This window comes from Mesocricetus auratus, unplaced genomic scaffold (assembly GCF_017639785.1).
Source record: "Mesocricetus auratus isolate SY011 unplaced genomic scaffold, BCM_Maur_2.0 Super-Scaffold_100003, whole genome shotgun sequence".
NCBI lineage: Eukaryota > Metazoa > Chordata > Mammalia > Rodentia > Cricetidae > Mesocricetus > Mesocricetus auratus.
In genome coordinates this window covers 117,935,613-117,954,310 of record NW_024429188.1, presented here as the reverse complement: position 1 = coordinate 117,954,310, position 18,698 = coordinate 117,935,613, and the positions used below count along the sequence as shown (strand labels likewise).

Below are 18,698 nucleotides of genomic sequence, written 5' to 3'. Positions count from 1 at the left end.
AACTGCACACTGTCATATTAATTCCACCCACATTCACCAACATGCACACTCATATGCTCACCCTCGGTCCACACTCACCTTACATGTACATTCACGTTCTCGCCCACACCACAATCACCCAACATGCATATTTGTAAGCTCACCCCGCTCCACATTCATCCGACACATGTCCTTACCCACACTCACACACTCTCATGCTCATGCTCATCCAACTCATGCACATGCTCACTCACACTCCATACCTTCACACTCATTAAGCACCACTCACATGTTCATCCATACCTACATTCACGTACTCATGTATCACACATGCTCACTCACAGAAGGTCACTTAAACATTTTCTCACTCATAAAATCTAGCCTACATACATTCATCCACACATGCTTATTGATTCACAAAGTCACATACTGGTTTCCCTCCCTCCCTTCCTCCCTTCCTCCCTTCATCCCTCCCTCTCTTACACACACACACACACACACACACACACACAAACACACACATATTAACACATGAGCACTTAGACAGCAACTTTTCACACTAATGCTCATTCACTTTACTTCACACTTCTGTTCCCATGTTTACTCACACCTATACTGCCCCCCATATGCCCCATCTTTCTGTTTCAACAGAGGTGGCTTTCCTTGGGCATTGGCTATCCTCCATGTGAGAGCTCCCCCATCCCCAACCCCAGCAAAGTGTCACTGGTTCTGATAGAGGACCCATGGCTATCCTGGAACTGGGACATGCTTGGAATCAGCAGCTGGTTCTTTAGGGACTGGGTACACTTCAGGGCTCCCTGGCACACTCCATGACTTCCACTGCCTAGAATAGGGGAAATAAAAGTGGAATAAGCCCCAACTTCCCTGAAGAGCAGCCAGAGCTATCCACTTTCCTGTTGCTCCTCTTTGTCACCCACGTTTTCCAAAAACAAATGGAAGCTTGGAGAGTCCTGATACACCACTTAGAGAAACTCAGGAAATGAAGTACCAAATGAGGGTAGAGGACCCAAAAGGACAGAAACATGTTCTGAGGCCTATAGCCTCCCTCCCTACAACTTACCAGACTGGGTCCCTTTTGTGGCCTTTTACAGCATAGGTAGGTCCCTGGTATCGCTGTCCTGTGCCAGTCTTGAGGGCCCTGAGTCCAGAGTGACAAGAGGTAGGAACCAGCTGCTAGTGAACTTTGCTAGAAAATTGATCTTTTTTTCACACCAATCTCTGCCCCAGTTCCCTGCATTGGAAATTCTTAGGGAGCCAGATCCAGAGATGTTCACAATGGGGACAGCCATAGGCTGACTCTCTGCTCCCTCCCTGTCCTTTTCCTCCTCCTCTTGGTCCTACCCTTAATCACACTGTTTCTGAATTTGCCACTCTAGAACCTAACCTTGGTGTTCTCCTGTGCTGTTCATGGCTACTCCTGGGCAACCTCAAAAAAGGTCACCTTAGCCTAAGAAATTTGCAGGAAGCAGCCAACTGGCCACCTTCCGGTCTGGCCTCCTTGCGTCCAGCCCCTCTCATTTTCCTGAGTCCTCAGTCCACTCTGTCAGTACTACCAGACACCTCTTCTCTATGGACCCTGTGGCTGCCCACCTTGCTTCCTTTAGCTTCCAGGCTATGTCCTTTGTTTGTTCAATTTTTCTTCTGCAAGTTGGTATGGCTGTCACAGTTTGCTCTGGGATAGCAGTTTCTTAGTCAGGTCCAGATGCCCTGGTCCCTTTGGTAGACCCTGACCTATCCCCATTTTCATGTCTACTCTTTTCAGGCTGACACCACAACTCCTCTCCAAGGCTCCAGGGTCAACGTCCACTGGCAGCCCTGGAACAGGTTGACCGAAACCCAGAGTCATCCTGGCTGATTGCCACTTCTGGAATGGGCTTTATTTGAAAATAGGGTCATTGCACATGTGACTAAGTGAATGATGGTAGGCTGAGGAGATGCTCTCTGGTGATTCGGGCAGGCACCGTGTGTAATGATAGTGTCCTTCTAAGATAGAGAAATTTCCAGTGCATGTAGAAGTAAGAGACCATGGACAATGGAGGCCTAGTGAAGGAGCCAAAAGACAAGGAGTCACCAGGAGCTGCAAGAGGCATGATGTGTCCTCCTAGACCTTATCAGGGAGTACCGCCCTGCCAACATGACACCTGAACCACAAAGGAATAACATACTGTTTTTTGGTCAGCTGCAACAATTTATCACGGAAGTTCCAGGATACTCATAAACCTCAACTTAGTCACCAAGGAAAGTCATCTTTCAAAGAAAGATGCATACACTGCATACCTGCCACTTCCCAGCTTGTTTAGCCTCAATAGTTCCCACACTTGAGACTTTTGGAAAGCTCTGTTCAGCTATGTTTTTTTGTGTGTGTGCATATGTAATATGTGTATTGTTGCACACACACACACACACACACACACAATGACTCTTTAAACACCATTCCTCTTGAGCAGGGACAGCTCACTATCTAGGGCAACTATCCCCTTCCCTAGTCACTCCTTGTACACTGGGGCCCTTCAGCACCAGGCTACCTTGCTCTGGGTTCCCAAGGTATGTGTATCCTCAGAAGCCAAGGGAAACAAAGGTTGTACTTCATGTGTCCAGAATAGAGTCTTTACCTTTTCCTATGGTATCTGTTTTCCAAGAGATCCCAGAGTGCACAGAAGAGGCTGGAACCCATTGGAAGAGCCAGGGTCCACAGTTTCAGAGCAGCCCTGCTGCCCCCACTCCACGTCCTTCACCTCATCTACTCAGGCCCTTCAAGGAGGGATTTTCTACCCAGGGGCCCTGTTTCCATCTCGGCCGTGGTCCAGGATACCTGGCCAATTGCCTGTTCTACAAGATCTGACATGTTTAAACCTAAGTAGTGGATTTGGCTTAGGCTCCAGCTGGGACCCACTGAATGCAGAAGGCACCTGACCTGTAGGTGGTGTTCAGAAAAATTCCTTATCCTAGCCCCATGCCTCTTAAAGGCTACTCCTTGGCAACTACCTTTTTCATAGAACAGCTGTTCCCAATGACATATGTTATTATGTAATTGTGTGTTTACTTCTACATGTGTCTATTCGTGTGTTTCTCTCTATGCAGTGCATGAAAGGCATGCCTGTGTAGATATATGTATGTTTTATGTATGTTCATGTGCACGTGTGTATATGTTGTGTATCATTAGAGTGTGCTTGCCTGAATTTCTATGCGCGTTATGCACATGTGCTTCTTGTCTTCATACATAGGCTGGTATGTGCATATGTGCTTGTTTATATATGTGTGTACTTGTGTATGTGTTCATTTGTGACTGTATGCATGCATGTTTATCTCTGTGTATGTGTCTTCATATATGTTTGCACATATGAGTCTTCACCAGTTTGATGGCTGCTCAGCTGGCCTCTGCTTTGAGTCACATATGAACATGCCCAGCACCTTTGGAGGCTGTGGTGCTCACAGCCCTTTTCCCTTCTCACATCGTTCCCCACTGAGCACATCAGGCTGCTTTGGTGCCATGGCCCTGCAGTGTAGTCTTCCTTTCACTCCTCAGTCAGTCTGTCCCAAAGTCCAGGAACTCATACTCAAACAAATGTTGGGCTGGAACTTGTCTTCTATGTTCTGCATAATTGCCGCCATGAGGCTTCCTATGAACAAAGCCACTTCCCAGAACGCAACCCTACTTTCCAACCCAATGAAAATGAAGGTAGGGGGCTGCTCGGGCCCAGGTAGTATTTTAATGTAATTGTGGTTTTTTTTAAGACTGAGTCTCATGTACCTAAGGTCAGCCATGAACTCCTGATTCTCTTGCTAGGATTAGAGAACACACCCCAACACCTGGCTTCATTGTGATTTTTTCTGTTCATTATTATCTAATAATTTGTGGAATCCTTTCTCTGAACTTAACACCTATGTAACACTTGTCTCCTGAGCTGCTAGTGGTGGCACTGCCCTACTGGGTCCCTGATCTGAGACCTGCAGAGGATAGTCTTGTAAACTTTCCAGAAATGAGAAAAAGTCTAATGAAAAGAAAGGTGAATAACCAGGGAGAGAGGCAGAAAGGGACAACAGATGCAGTAGGGCTCTGGAGGACTTGTCAAGGTAAATCCTGCCCCCAGAACACACCCCAGAGAAACACCCTGAAGGCTTCATCTTTGTGTCTCTACCAGGGTTCATTGCTGCCTGCCCCTCCTTCACACCAGCACGGGGACCAGACTGAGGCCCTGACTCCTGGCCCTGGGCCAGTGCCCTTGCCCTGTGTCTGCCCAGCTCAGCAGAGATTGCCAGGCTGTGGAGCACATGCCCCAGAATAGTGCTATGATGCTACTGGGTGACATTCTATCGCTGGGCTACCACACTGAGTGGCGCCTCCCATCCCCAAAAGGAGAAATCTGGAGACACTGGGTGCCTGGGATTCCAGGACAGGCATAAGATTATGACTGTGTGTGAGAAGCCACAAGCAATGCCTCTGAGTGAACCCCTTCTGGCCTGTCACTCACACTGGCCTTGGCTGCTCTATTTTTGCTGACTGGCTGTCACTGCATAGGGAAGCCCTAGTTTCCATGACCTGAGCAGGAGGCCTCGTGCTTAGCCTGGGTCCACTTCAGCCATAAGGGGATCTGTTTCTTTCCAGAGAAGCTTGTGTCCCCATTGGACATACTTCCTTGAACCCAAACTAGACCCTCCCTTAGGATACAGCTGCAGCCTGCTCTGGCCTCTCAGGGACCTGTGGGGTGCTGGGTGGGAAGGCAAACTATGCTGGCCGAATTAGTTGCACCAATATATTGCCTGATGCCAAGGGCTCCTCCACTCTGCTCTTTCCTAGTGTTAACATGGGTACTAGTCACTGCAAGACTGCAATGGGATTCTGGAATTACTCGGTTCCCCTAATTCCATCTAGACAGGCAGACAGGGCTCTGCTGGGGTATTGAAGTTCCCCTCTTGAAGGGAGTAGGACTTACCTTGGTATCCCATAGCCAGAAAGTGCATGTCAAATGCTCCACTCTGGGAGGACAGATGTCACCTTAGGTGTGGCCTGCTTTTTGGGTTCAGATTAAGAACATCTGGGGAAATGGAAGGATCAAGAAAGGAGGGGGAAAGCAGACACGGCCTAGGCCTTATGTCTGGTCACTTGATATGTGCTTTTATAGCTCTGGATCTGAAGATGAGAAGGGCCTTCTTTTGAGGGCAAGGAATGGAAGGAGTCATGGAAAGGCAGAACCTTGGAGGTGACCTGAGGATGTCCCTTGTTTTACCTCTGCTCTTCTCTTAATGCCCATTGATGTCCCAGAGAAGTAGCACACAGAGTCGTATTGCATAGTGTTTCTTTAATTGAAAGACAACTGATCTCAGAAGCTGCACTCCCTCCAGCTGGGTGCAACTGCTCACCAACCCCTACCACAGCAGGGACCCAGAGGTGAGGGAGAGGGACCTACCCATCTTGGGGACAGGGCATGGACCAATGCAAACTGGTTCTGGGGGCTCTGGTGGCCTGCTGAGCTTCTCCAGGGGCTAGGAAGCTTCCTGCTCCTCATTTTGATAACAGAGTATGGCCCCCTTCCTGGACAATATGGACAGGATTCTGGGTGTCCACCTTCCAGCATCCTCCAGGGCTGGGCAGGGCAATCAGGGAGATAGTTTACCCCAGATTTGTTTGTGCAGGGACTGGTCAGAGACCTATGAAGCAGAAAGCAGCCTAGGGGATGACCAGTGTGTGTGTGTGTGTGTGTGTGTGTGTGTGTGAGAGAGAGAGAGAGAGAGAGAGAGAGAGAGAGAGAGAGAGAGAGAGAGAGAGAGAGAGAGAGAGAGAGAGAGAGAGGGGAAGGGAGAGGGAGAGGGAGAGGAGATGGAGAGTCAGATAGACAAACACAGACAGAAACAGAAATAGGCAGACAGAGAGACAGACAAAGGCACAGGCAGAGAGATACAGAGAGATATGAACTGGGTCCAGAGAGATGACAGGGGGGATATCAAGCACCTTAGAAGGAAGCATAGCAGGGTTGGAAAGAAGGAATGATCCAGGAGTTAGTAATGTCTGTGATGGACAGGTGGTGAACTTGGGATCACCAGAGGCCAAGGGCAGCAGGTACAGCCCAAGAGAGCTATAGGACAGACATGGGCGAGGAAGAGAGGAATACACGCCTGGATGGGACAGTAGCTGCGCCAGTGTGCTGGGTCCTCACTTGCCAGCTCCTCCTGCCACAGACACCTGGGTGTCAGAATGGACAACAAGAAAGATTTATAGGGAGTCTTTGAGGGGATATAAGTGAGTGTTTAAATCTCAAAAGCTGAGGGGAATGGATGAAAGGGCCAGGCCATGTGCATTTGTGCATGCTTGGGAGCCAGGGGGAGGCTGTGGTGGGGCAGTGAGTTAGTGTTGGGGAACAAATGTGGGGGGGCCTTTGCTTTTTTGCTTCCCCTTCCCCTGTGGAACGTCTGGCTATGTTCCTCAGAGACTCTCACCAAGGCCACCATGGTGGCTACTACTGTCTTTACTTCTTATAATTTCCAAACTGGATGGCCAGGCGGTCAGTGACGCAGCGGAAGGTGGCTGGCTGCACTTCCCAGTAGGGCACAGGGTTGTTGAAGAGGCTGATGCCGTTATAGTAGGCCCTCTTGATTCCAAAGCCCATGGGGCAGAAGTCGTTGATGCCCACCTTGGTGATGTTGTTGGAGTGCAGATAGACCACCTGGGGGAAGAGAGAATGTGGCTGGAGAGTTTCATCAGGGCTCAGTGCCACACACCACCCTTCCCAGTCTGTCCCAGCCGGGTAGGTGTTGTAGGTTGTAGGAAAGATGGAGATCAGATGTAAGAGGGGTCAGGTGTACCTCCACATTGGACTCCATCAGTTACTTCCTAGTGTCATTTCATGGTCACTCTTTAATGGCTAGTTGGTGAATTTTCCCACAACCGAGGACTGGAGTATGTTCGTGACTGTTGGCTGTGATTAGGGTACCGGTGTATGCCTGACCCCAGGCCAGGATGAGGTGTATAGTGAGTGGTGAGTAAGGATGGGTGGAGTGGGCCTGTGTTTGGTAGAATGAGGCTGCAGTAGGAAGCAAACATTGATCCTGACAGGATATCTATATAGGAAAGATGGTGCCTTAGGTTAGGAGCTCACTGGTGGTAATAAGGACACAGACCACTAGAGGGTGCTCTCAGCCTGGCATGAACTGTGCTTCCCCATTATAAAGGGAACTGATATAAAATTGAAGTCCACAACAGGATTGTGAAAGACCTACTTTGCCTATGGGGCTGGAAGCTAAGTCAGGGAGAGAGACTTCCCTTCCCAAGATAGCCCACAGATGGGAGTTAGCACTGCCTCAGTACAGAGAGTGGGCCCTGTTGCAGTGAGGTATGGATGACATTGGGCTCAGAGAGTAATCTAGGTGCTGTTATGCTGTCTACCCTGGGCCTCTGAAAACAAAAGGGGGAGGGAGGGTCAGGGGAATCAGGAACTTTAGAGGCTGGTGTTGTGTATGCACTCATTCTCAGAGAGGCAGCTCTCACCTGGAGGAGCTTGAGGTCTGGGAGGCCAGCAGGCACCCGGGACAGCTTGTTGTTGTCTAAGTGGAGTTCCCGCAGGGTAGGCAGAAAACTCAGGCTCCCATTCTCAATCATCCGGATCTGGTTGTGGCCTAAGCCCAGCCTGAAGATAAGTAAATTAAAAGTCTTCAGAGGCTGGAGCGGAGTAGGATATGAGTGCCACCTTCTGACCTGCCTCATTTGCTGATGGAGCCCCGCAGCCCCCAAGGACTGCCACAGCCTCACCTGTACAGCTTGGAGTAGCGAAGTAGGTCTTCCAACTCAATTGCCTGGATTTTGTTGTGGTCCAAGTGAAGTTCATTCAGGGTCTCAGGGAGATCTACTCAGAAGAGTATACTGGCAGGTAAGTACAGGGTCTGGGGCAGGTGGAAGGCCCACTCTCTGCTCCAGGAAGAGGGCCCTGATCAAGTACACTGGGCAAACCCCTTTCAATGCTCCTGGAAGCCAGGTATTGACACTTTCCTACCTTTGGGGATGCCTGTGAGCTTGGCTTCTGAGATGCGCAGGTAGTTGAGCTTCAGGCCATCAAAGGCTCCTGGTTCAAAGCCGCTGTTCTCCAGGGGATTACCACCCATCTCTAGGAGAGAAGTTCTGTTACTCTGGAGCCAACCAGTGGCATCCCACACATCATCGGTGCCTGTTCTTTTCTGGACTGGGAATCTGCTGATTTCTGGCTGTTCCCACCTCCTCTAGAAAGCAGTTTAAGAATAAGTCCAGCTAACTAACTGAAAACTCCAGCTGTTCAAGATGACTTAAGTTCAAGGGCTGTGGCACTGTTCTTGGCCTCTGGGAACTGGGGAGCAAGAGGAAAGTGTGGAGGTTAAGAGATAAAGTCAGGGCTCTCAGAAAGTCATCCAACTCCTGCTGCCCTTCTCCATTCTCTCTTCCAGCCCAGTCTTCCTGTGTCCTATACCCTCTCTTTACCCACAATGTTTACTGAAATTGGGGTTCTCAAGAAACATAGTGATCTTCTTTTAGACTATTTTTGAGACTATTTCTTGAACTTAGTAGTTAAAGTCACCCAAGTCTCCTTCATCGTGTCCTGAACAAGCTTCTGGAACATTCTGAGGCACACAGGGCTTCTCCATGACTGCACAGGACAGTCCAGTAACCAGCTGCCCTGTCTGGAGGAGATCTCCTCAACTTGGCGCTTTTATGCCTGACACCAAGGTACAGAATACTCTCACCAATGCAATTCATGTTCCGGAGTCCGCTGAATACACCCTTGGGCACTTTTCGAATACGGTTGTCATGGATTCGTAGCTCAACCAGGGAGCTGGGCAGGTTGGGAGGGATCTCCACCAGGTGGTTCTTGGAGATGTACAGTTTTTGCAGCTTCCGCAGAGGACTAAAGGCCTTCTCATGGATCTTGGAGATCTTATTGTTTACCAGGACAAGGGCCTGAGGCAGGGCAGGGGACCAAGGTGAGCATTCCAGCTCCTGACTCCACCTCCCCTCTTCCTCCACCTACTGAAGGTACTACTGATGGTACTTGAGAAACATCTGAACCTGTTCAGTCTCATGGAGGTTTGTGAGCAGAGTGCATGGCAAGCTGCCCTGGGAATGCCAATTACTGTCTGGCACAGCTTGCTACTCACTTTCTACAAGAGCTACAATGGAATCTATTCTTTCTGTGTTGCTCAGAGGAGCCAATAAAATACAAAGATTTCGGTCAAAAAGGGAACAGACACCCCTACACACAATTCACTCTAGGCAGTTCCAGACTTAGCTCCATTGGTTCCAGCCCCTCTTCCCAGCTCCATTTGTGAAGAACCCTCCTCCCAGCCAGAGGAACATCAAACTCTTCCCAGCTCCTCATAAAGGGCAGGGGGCAGCTGGAGGCTTACATAGAGGTGTTGAAGGCCTTTGAAGTCATCCTTGCGGAGCTCAGAGATATCATTGTTCTGCAGGTCTAGCAGTGTGGTGTCAGGTGAGATCTCCTTGGGCACAGTCTTTAGACCTGAGAACCAGCACCATCATCAGCATAGGTACTCATCCAGTCTGTTGTCACAGTAGGTGTAAAGGGTGGGCACACACATGCATATGGACACACTCAGAGACACTGGTACAAATGTAGGGACTCTGAGATAATGGGTGCCAGCTTTAGAGATTGCACATTCTGTTTGCTTTTCACATGGACACCCTCAAACATGCATGCCATAATACTTCAGCCTGTGGTGACTCATAACATTCCCACCCCTACCATTCTACACCCGTCTCATAGGATGACAACCCATTTAAAGGGCCTATACCTCTTTAGACACCCTCACTTTAAACTTCCTAGCAACTCACCCAAGTCAGAGCACTGAACAACCCGCAGGTGACAGTGGCAGCCAAAAGGACACATGGCACTGAAGGTAGGTGTGAGAGAGTCCAGGTCGGGAACACCTGAGGTGGTGTCTGATCCTGAAGCCTCCTCATCATTCATCATGAGCAGCCCATCATCCAAGGTGAAGTCCCAGAAGCCCTTCTGCTCAAAGGGCAGGGCCTGGCTCGGGGCCAGCAGCAAGGTGAGTAGCCACAGGGGACTCATGGCGAATGTTCCTGGGAGCAAAAAGTGAGAAGCGTCTCTGTATTGGCAGTGTGTTTCCCTATCCCTCACAAGGGATGACTAGGAGGCAGCAGAGGGAGGAGGTATGGGTAAGAGGCACCAGTCAGGGTAGGAGCACTGGCTGGTCAAGAGGGAGACTCTTTCCACTTCACTCCCCTTCCTAGAAGGAGGTAGTTTCATTGGGCAATGAAATGTCTTTCCAATTAGTTCAAGGCAGCGCCCACCACCATTGAGTCAGCCAGAGCCTGCCTCACTGCCTGAGGGTTGGAGGTCAGTGAGGCCAATTGGAGGCTGAGAGGAAGCCCAGCTATTGGAATCCCAGTCACCTGGATAATCCCTTCTGAGAGTGAGCTTGGAAGATTTGGATGCTATTAGTTTAACTGTGTGATGAGTGAGTCATTCCCTTCACAGTCTGAGCCCCTCCACAGAGCCCATGTTGCTCGGAGAGGAGAGGAGAGAGAGAGAGAGAGAGAGAGAGAGAGAGAGAGAGAGAGAGAGAGAGAGAGAGAGAGAGAGAGAGAGAGAGAGAGAGCACCCTGTGAATTAGGGATCAGCACTTGTCCTTTCCTCTCATTTCCCAGGACTCAGCCTGCAAACTTGGTTCTCCCACATGTATCTCTGCTCTTTCTTTGTGCCCACGGCCCTGGAATCATGGAGAGGATCCCAAGTAGAGCAGGCTGCTGCCATAGTAACAGGGCAGGGTTAGGCTTGTCTAGAGGCCCCCCAGCTGAGGCAGTGGGGTGGGAGTGGAGACCCTGTGCTGCCTGAGCCTGTCCCCAGCACCCACATCTCCTGTTTCTTATTCCTTCATTCAACCATCCAAGCAGAACCTAGTTTGCAGGACAAGGTCAGAGACCCTGCCTCTCTTACCACTCCTTGCCCAACTCTATGGCAAAGGTTCAAGCTATTTTGGTCTGCTCACCCCATCTTCTAAATAGGGAATCCATGTTGGCCTTGCTAGACTCCCAGGCTTGGATTTCTGGGGTTGTCCTGGTGCATGTGTGAACAGGAAGCTCAGCCTCTTGAAGACTTGAAACAGCCCCAGCTCAATGTGCCTTATATGGGGTACATTTTGGTGGGGAAGCTGGGACATTTGGGGCTCCATTTGTGCTAAATAAGGCCCTCCGATCGCAACTGCTGGAGGCAAAAGTGGAAGGAGTCCAGTTGATGAGTGGCCTGGGATCACTGCTCGTTTGAAATTCTCATCATCAATCATGGGGGGGCTTGAACACCCCAGTTTGGTGTTCAAGTACTGCTCATCTAATGGATGTCAACCCCAGAAGAAATCTCACCCTGTGCCGTTGCTTGAAAAGTCCCAGGTTTGTGTGTGTGTGTGTGTGTGTGTGTGTGTGTGTGTGTGTGTGTGTGTGTGTAGGATCCACACAAAGAGACCCAACCCCAGTAGTTCTCATGGCCTGCCCTGGCTCCCTTCTTATACCAGTGGACGGAAGGGCCTGTCCAGAGGTTCGTGCCAAGCTGCTTCCTGGGGAGAATAGAGCACCCTTTCTGATCCCCAAAGGTCATGCAGCAAAGTAGGGTACACAGCCAAAGGCTTGGCTCAATTTCTTTTTGATATGCAGAAGTGGGTATGGTGATAACTCCTTAGGTCACAGGAAGTCCTCAGCTGGGTGAGTGACAGGAAGTCCTCAGGTGGGTGAGTGTCCAGCCTTACTCATTCATTCCAAGTAGCCTCAAGACACAGGACATCCCCCAGAAGGTCTTGACTCCAGAGTAGCTACAAAGACCAATTGTCTCTCAGCCTCCAGGACAGAGTTTGGATCTTGCCTAGAGCAGATGTTCCAGAATGGCTGGGAGGAGCAAGAGCAGTCCAGAGAAGGCAGAAGAGGCAGAAGGGAGGCCAAGAGAGAAAGATGGAATGGCAAGTACAAAGTGAGGCACTGCTCCCCCCTCCCCCGCACTGCCCACCCACCTGCCTGTCCTCTCTGCCAAAGCTACCTTGCAGGAGGATGAATAAATCAAGGTTAGAATTTATGCCCAGGTGATCTACAGGACCCTCAGTCCACCTGGACAACTCAGGAACCAGGGAAGATGACATGGATAAGGGACATAGTTGGACAGAGGACTATCTTAGTGGAACCAACCCAGATAGTTTGGAACTAGACTGGCTGGGAGATTTCCACAGGGCAGCCTTTTCCCAGTCAGGAATCCTCCTGAGAGGCATTGTGTGGCCCACAGACACTCAGGGCATGATGCTCCTCTGTAGGTTCTACAGCCTGTTCAGATTACAAGCTCCTCCATCCAGAGAAAGGAGCTACAGAACCCTAGTGGGGTTTATATGACTAGATTTGAGGGGAAATTGGTGTGGGGATCCACAAGGGGCTAGGAGAAAGATACAGGGAGATCACAGCCTGTTGTCAGTTCCAGTCCAGGCTCAACCTGGAATAGGAGGCTCAAGGCCCACACAGAGGGAAGATGGAATTTGACTGATTTTTCAGGGCTCAAGGCTTAAGGGGTGGGGACCAGGCAGGCTTCCCAGTGCAGCCCTCATTTTCATTGAGAAAACTGGCACAAGATTCAATATTCATATTCTGCAGGGAAGGGGGTGGGCATGCCAGACACAGGGCTCAAAGAAGGGATTCCATTAAATTAGGAGAGTGCAGAGGGTAGGTAGGCCTTCTTCATGTCTACACCACCAGTAGTGCCACTTTATGGATAGAGAACTGAGGCCTAGAAAGAGGAGCTGATTTTTCCCAAGTCCTCCGTTTACTCAGCCTGAACAGAGTCGATCTGTAGTCATTCTAGGGTCTGAGCTTTCTGGTCCACGAATGAGGGTAACTTCTGGGAAATTTTGAGCCTGTAAGTAGGTAATTCAGAGACCTGGAATGGGTGGAAAATCACTAACTGGGGTTACGGTGACTGGGGGTGCTGCAGATAGTCTAATATGCCTCCCTTCCTCAACTCCGTCAAACTAAGTCCTTATCTCCATACACTGAGGAGGCAAGTAAAGTCAGGAAGGGATCTTCTGTGGACAGACCCTGTTAAGACCTATAGAAAGTTCCTCCAATCCCACTTCCCCAGCTACTGGGGCTTCAGGGCCTCAGGTTCCCTTCATTGGCCTCTTTGGCTATCCATATGCTCCATCACAGTGAGCTCTGAGCAAAGGAAAGAAGTGGTCATCATGGTGAGCTGAGCTCGGCGACCACAGGTGTGAACAAGGGAAGGGAATGGGCTTCCTGGAGCCTGTGCCCCCACTCCAATAGGGCCCTCCTTGTCTGCTCCTCTGAAAGCCAGTGTAGTTCTCCATGCAGGATTGCTCCAGGCCACAGCCAAGCAAGACGTGCTGGCAGTCTCTGAGAACATGGAAGGGCTGTGCCAGGCATTCAGGCCAGGCCAAGGGCGGCAGGGGCCAGGCTTGAGGTCTGGCAGGCTATGGGAGCTTGTCTACAGATGTGGGGCCAACAGCTGCCAAGGAGCAGACACCAAGTGTAGTCTCAGCAGCCTCCTCCTGGTGCACTGGGCCCTGCTGAACAACCCTACCCCAACTGTGATAAATGGAAGATGCTGCCTTCTACCAAGTTCTGCTGGGTTCCTGGGACTGTGCAGGTGAGGAAATGTGTGAGACAGGAGACACTTGACAGTATTTTCCTTCCTGATCATCAAAGTTAAGCTGACAACTGACCTGCTTCCTTTTGCCCTCCAAGGTCACCTACTTCCAGCCTAACATTTAGGTGTCAACTGGAGGGATGGAATGTGTGTTTTCCTGTATGCTGCAAGATGAGCAGAGTCAGGACCACATTTTACTACCTGTGGTCCTGCCGTTGACAGAGTAATTATGAAGTCAGATACACCTCACCAACAGACTTAGGGGTGGGCTATACCTAAATGCTGGTATCAGAGGTGTCTGGGGTAAACAGAGGTGGTGGGTGCATCGAGACAGAGTCTTCTTTTGCTTGTCCCCACCCTACTGAGAAACTTCTGGAAAGGAGCCTGACAGCAGATGACCCTGATCAGTTGGAGGCTTTCTAGCACTTAGCCCATGTGTCTGCCCACCTCCTCCCACTTACCAACAAAGTCTGGGCTCCTACTCACCATGTGCTAGAATTTTTAAAGGAGAGGAGGATGCTGTCACTTCTCAATGGTGGAAAAGGCGACTCAAGTAGTTTCTTTACCTACCCAAACCCAAGTGACCATAACATATTTAACATTTGGTAAGCATCTAGTAAACTGAGGCTAAGAGAATTTGTCCCAAACTTTTTCACGGCCTCAAGGTGAGGTAAAAGTCAGGATGAGATGTCACTGCGTCTGTCTTTCTCTGCTCAGGAGAGAGTAGCAAGGCAATAGGTTTCCAGATCCCAGAAGGCCCCCTTCCTTCCCGGGTCTTGGGGTTCCTTAACTCTCTCCCCAATGCCAGGTCCTGCACTGCTTGCCAGGAGCTCTGGCTGTGGCGGGAAAGGCCATGAGCCTTTTCATTTTCAGTTTTCCCAGGATGACTAGGTTCCTGAATGCTTGCAGCCAGGTAGCCACTAAAGCCCACAGAAGGCCACACCTGGGACTTTCTGGACTTAGAGCAATGAGGAATCAGGGAAGAAGGTAATCAGAATGAAGAGACATACCTGAAGTCCCAGCTATATCCAAGGAGCCTTTGACTGTGGGCTATAAAAATGGGATAAGGAACTTACTGGCCTGGAAGAGGATAAGAGACAAAGCCCCACTCTTAAGCCCCAGAATAGTTGGCCCAGCAAACCCTAGACTTCTTCTGAGAACACCTGAATCTGTTATTTTCTGGAAAGACGGAGGATGGTCTGAGGTCTGAATGTGGAACAAGTGTGAATCACACTCTCTCTTCCCCAGTGGTGACATTTGCAGAAAGGACTTTGTGGGTGGCCAAGGTGTGATATGTGATGATATTGGCCTTCCCCAGCCCAGTGTGTCCGAGCACAAAGGAATAGGAGTCTCCTGGAGGTGAGGAAGGAGTGAGGAATAATGTCAATTGTTCCAGAATTCAGCAGACAGGGCCAGAGCAGAAGTCCCTGGTTAGCTTGTCTTTAGAAGGGGACTGTACCTGCCCTGCAATCTTTGGTCCGTCCACACCTGAGTATCCAGGAGCATTCATTCACACTGCCCCTACTTCTTGGTGTGAGGGAGGTCTTGTGCTGGGGTGTCTCCCTACAACGCATTGGCCTTCCTACAATGGGGAAGGCCTGCTTCTAGGATTATTGGGATGTGGGGGGCAGGCTAGAAGATGGGTGGGGCATTTGAGAGCAGGACAAAGAGCAGGAGGGAGTCATGGTGGATATAAAGGTAGTCAGGGGGTGTTGTGGGTGGCTCAGAGCCTCCTCCTGCTTCCCTGCCCTAGTGGCTTAAAGGTAGACCGACACCCTCCTGTCAGTATAGCCACACTGACTGCCTTCAAATGTTCACCCCCTTTGGCCTTCAGCAGCCACACACAGTCATGTTCAACACAGAGTACCCAGCCCACCCACAAGTCTCCTAGAGTGTAGGTGGCAGAGGCAACTGATGGCATGTCCAGATGCCAGTCCCTGGGAATCCTGCTGGCATCTAGGAAACATCTTCAGCTTGTCTCAATCCCAGTCATTACAAGGCAGAAAGGAGCATGGGCAGAAGCTCCTAAAGATGAAATTGGAGCCGTCCTTGGCCTAATGAAGATTTCCTCTGCCGGCCCCACCTATAGCTAGCTCCTCCCTGCAGGGTCCTGTGGGTCCTGTGGCCATGGGAACCTGGTTCCACCACTGGGGCAGTGACAGGGTACTCCGGTCCCCCAACCTTCCACTCCTGCTAGCCTTTAATGCTCAAATGACTGTCTCTCTTGATTCCCCTCCTAAATCCCTTGACAGGCCCCTCTGGGCCCCAAGCCATATATATCCCTGGGAACATGACACAATTGCTCAATTTTCTACATCCATCCTATCCTCTGCCCATTCTGCATCTCAGCTGAAGAGGGTTCTGGAAACAGATAGGACTGAGGCAACCAGGCAGGCAACCCAGGTCCCCTATAGATGGGGCTTTGTGGACCCACACCTTGCCCAGGAGAGGGTAGAGGCAGGGCATTCATCTGTGGTAAGTGTGGAATACCAGGGTGAGGGATCTCTGGTATACCTGGGAGCACAAGTCTCTCAGACTACTCCAAGGGTAGACTATGCCAGTGCTAAGTTTTGCATTGGCCCCATCCTCCCTGACCTGGCCAGGTGCCAAGTCCCCAAGAAAGGCTGAGCTAGGAAAGCAAGGCTAGGAGTGGAGGGTGTGCCTAGGCCTTGCCATGAAGCGGTAGGGCTGTGGGTAGAGCCAGCATGCCAGTCACCCAGCTTTGCCTCAGTGACGGTCTAGGCAGCAACCCAGGGGAAGCTCCTGCCCACCCCCACAGAGGCAGAGAGGCAAAGCGTGGGCAAGTTTAGCAACTAAGCATGGTTAGACGGGAAAGGGAAAGGAAGGGTGGGGAAAAGGTTCAGAAGAAGGTGTGGAGAAGAGGCAGAAATGGGATAAGGACCAAGGGGGCCACAGAGTGATGATGAAAGGACACAAACCAGGAGCCCTTGGTGGGTGCCCTGGAGGATAGAGAGAGCAGTCATGAAGCAGTTGAGATACAGATAGTGGGACAGTAAGACTACAGATTGAGGAAGCAGATGCAGCAGGCTGCTGTGGGGGCAGCAGGATTGCCAGCATCTCTGAGTTAGTGAGGTGACAGCATAGCCAGCAATGAAGACAGTGAGGACAGATTGAGATCTTTGTGGAGAGCAGGCCCTACCTCAGGAGGGAGAAGCAGCCAGGTGCAGGCTGCTTAGTTGGTGGACTAGGATGTCAAGCTGTCCTGTGTCTGTCGTCAGGCAGAGCCAACCGGGAGCAGCTGCTCACTCCTGGGCAGTTCGTGGAGAGAGGGAGACAGAGGTGGGAGGGAGGCTAACGGCTGGGCGGGGCGGGCCGACAGGGAGGGGACGAACAGGGAGGGGGCGGAGAGGGAGAGGAAGGGGGCTGGTGGAGCAGAGGAGAGAAGGAGGGAGGAAGGGCAGCTGGGAGGGAGAGGGCAGGTTTCCCGGCCCCCCCTGGCAGCTTCAAAGGAAGCAATTTTCTTGTAGACAGCTAGGCTGTGTGGCACCCCTCCCCCCATGCCCACCACCCTGGCCCCTGCTTCAAGCACAGTTTGAAAGGACACACACTCACTTACTTAGGGACAGACCTCTCCAGGCAGACAGCCTCACAGAGTCAAACTTTCCACTGCCCAAATGGGGACACTGAGGTGCTTGCTGGAATGCTGTCAGGCAGAAGAAAGTGAGTGGAGATGAGGGGAGGTAGCCTTATGGCTAGGATAGTGAATGGCCCAGAAATTCTGTCGTAATTCCACCCAGAACCTCTGCCTGGTTTGAAACAAGGGGGTGGTTTGGGGATCAGAGAAGTAGAGGATTGTAGGCTTCTGGAAGGGCTTGATCTAGGCTCCTAGAGGCTCTGTAGGCTCCCCATCCCCTCCTTCTTTAAAAAGAGGGATTTACCCCCAGATCCTGGAGGCCTTTTTGGCTTAATTCCCTGAAGCCTTTGAGAAGCTGCCAAAGCTGATTTGGAGAAGAGGAACCAAGCCCCTCATCTTCTTGCTCAACCCCTACAGAGTGGCCTGTGGATGCCTTTGGGGTTTATGGTCCAGACCAGGAGACTGGGGAGCATACAGAACCCTCCAGACTGAGGCTGTTGGTTTTATCTACTATTTCATGCACGTGTGTGCGCGCGCACACACACACACACACACACACACACACACACACACACACACACACACACACACGAGATCTCATGTAGCCCTAGCTATTATTCAACTGACTATGTAAGTGAACCTGGTCTTGAACTCTTGATCCTCCTGTCTTTGCCTTCTGAGTGCTGGAATTACACAGTACTTTACCATGTACCATTTGGTTCGTGTCTTTCAGGTTTTTTTCTCTTTCCTTTGTGTCTTTTTAGTACTAGTGATGGGAGCAGGGTCTTGTGTATACCAAGCAAATGTTTTTTCCATGTAACTACTCCCAGCCCGTGGCTTTTGCTTTTGTTCCAGCCATACTCAAACATATCTGGCAATTGGCACAGTAACATCCTGGAAGCTACAGAGCAGCATGGAGCCTCAGATTCTCAATTCACAGCCACTTTGTATTAACTCTGGCCCTACTCTCCAGTGGATCTGCCCTCTGATACCTACTCATCTGGGCTAAACATGTCAGCAGAGACCAGGAGCAGAGAGGCAGTAAGGTTGAAGCAGGCCTGAGGCACATATGGAACATTTTGTTTGGTGAATGCAGCCAATGGCAAAAGACCACAATATATCTGGCCTGTTCGTGTTAGATGTCCAGAATAGGGTCTCCAATAGAGACAGAAATAGCAGATGGGTGGGAATGAGGGAGAATAGAAGAGTGACAGTCAAATACATGGGTCTTATTTATTTTGTGTGTGGGGAATCAGTAGGTATGCATGTCATGACATGTGAGGAGAGGTCAGGGGTCAACCATTGGGAGTTATCTCCTTCAACCATGTGGATCCCAGATAACTCAGATCATCAGGCCTACTTAGCCATCTCATCAGCTTTGAGTCTTCAGTTTGAAACAATAAAAGTTCTCTGAACATATTGAGTGAATCTTTTACCTCTTCTTTTTTCTATTTTTGAGATGAACTCTC

General features: G+C 50.5%; 1 protein-coding gene across 2 annotated transcripts; it reads right to left on the bottom strand.

Moving 5' to 3' along the window:
- Positions 1-6,194: 6,194 nt before the first annotated feature.
- On the bottom strand, positions 6,195-16,951 carry Bgn (biglycan). 2 transcript variants are annotated; one of them, XM_040744753.1, is made up of 9 exons: positions 16,795-16,938; positions 14,645-14,684; positions 9,812-10,063; positions 9,367-9,479; positions 8,707-8,920; positions 7,986-8,096; positions 7,745-7,838; positions 7,484-7,622; positions 6,195-6,662 (listed from the first exon to the last, which is right to left on the bottom strand). In XM_040744753.1, the coding sequence occupies exons 3-9, from the start codon at positions 10,050-10,052 to the stop codon at positions 6,465-6,467; spliced, it is 1,110 nt and encodes a 369-aa protein (XP_040600687.1). In that variant the 5' UTR covers positions 10,053-10,063; positions 14,645-14,684; positions 16,795-16,938; the 3' UTR covers positions 6,195-6,464. The 2 variants fall into 2 exon arrangements, with proteins under 2 accessions (XP_040600687.1, XP_012981310.1); XM_013125856.3 differs by lacking the exon at positions 14,645-14,684 and having other exon boundaries at positions 16,795-16,951.
- Between the last annotated feature and the right edge of the window lie 1,747 nt (positions 16,952-18,698).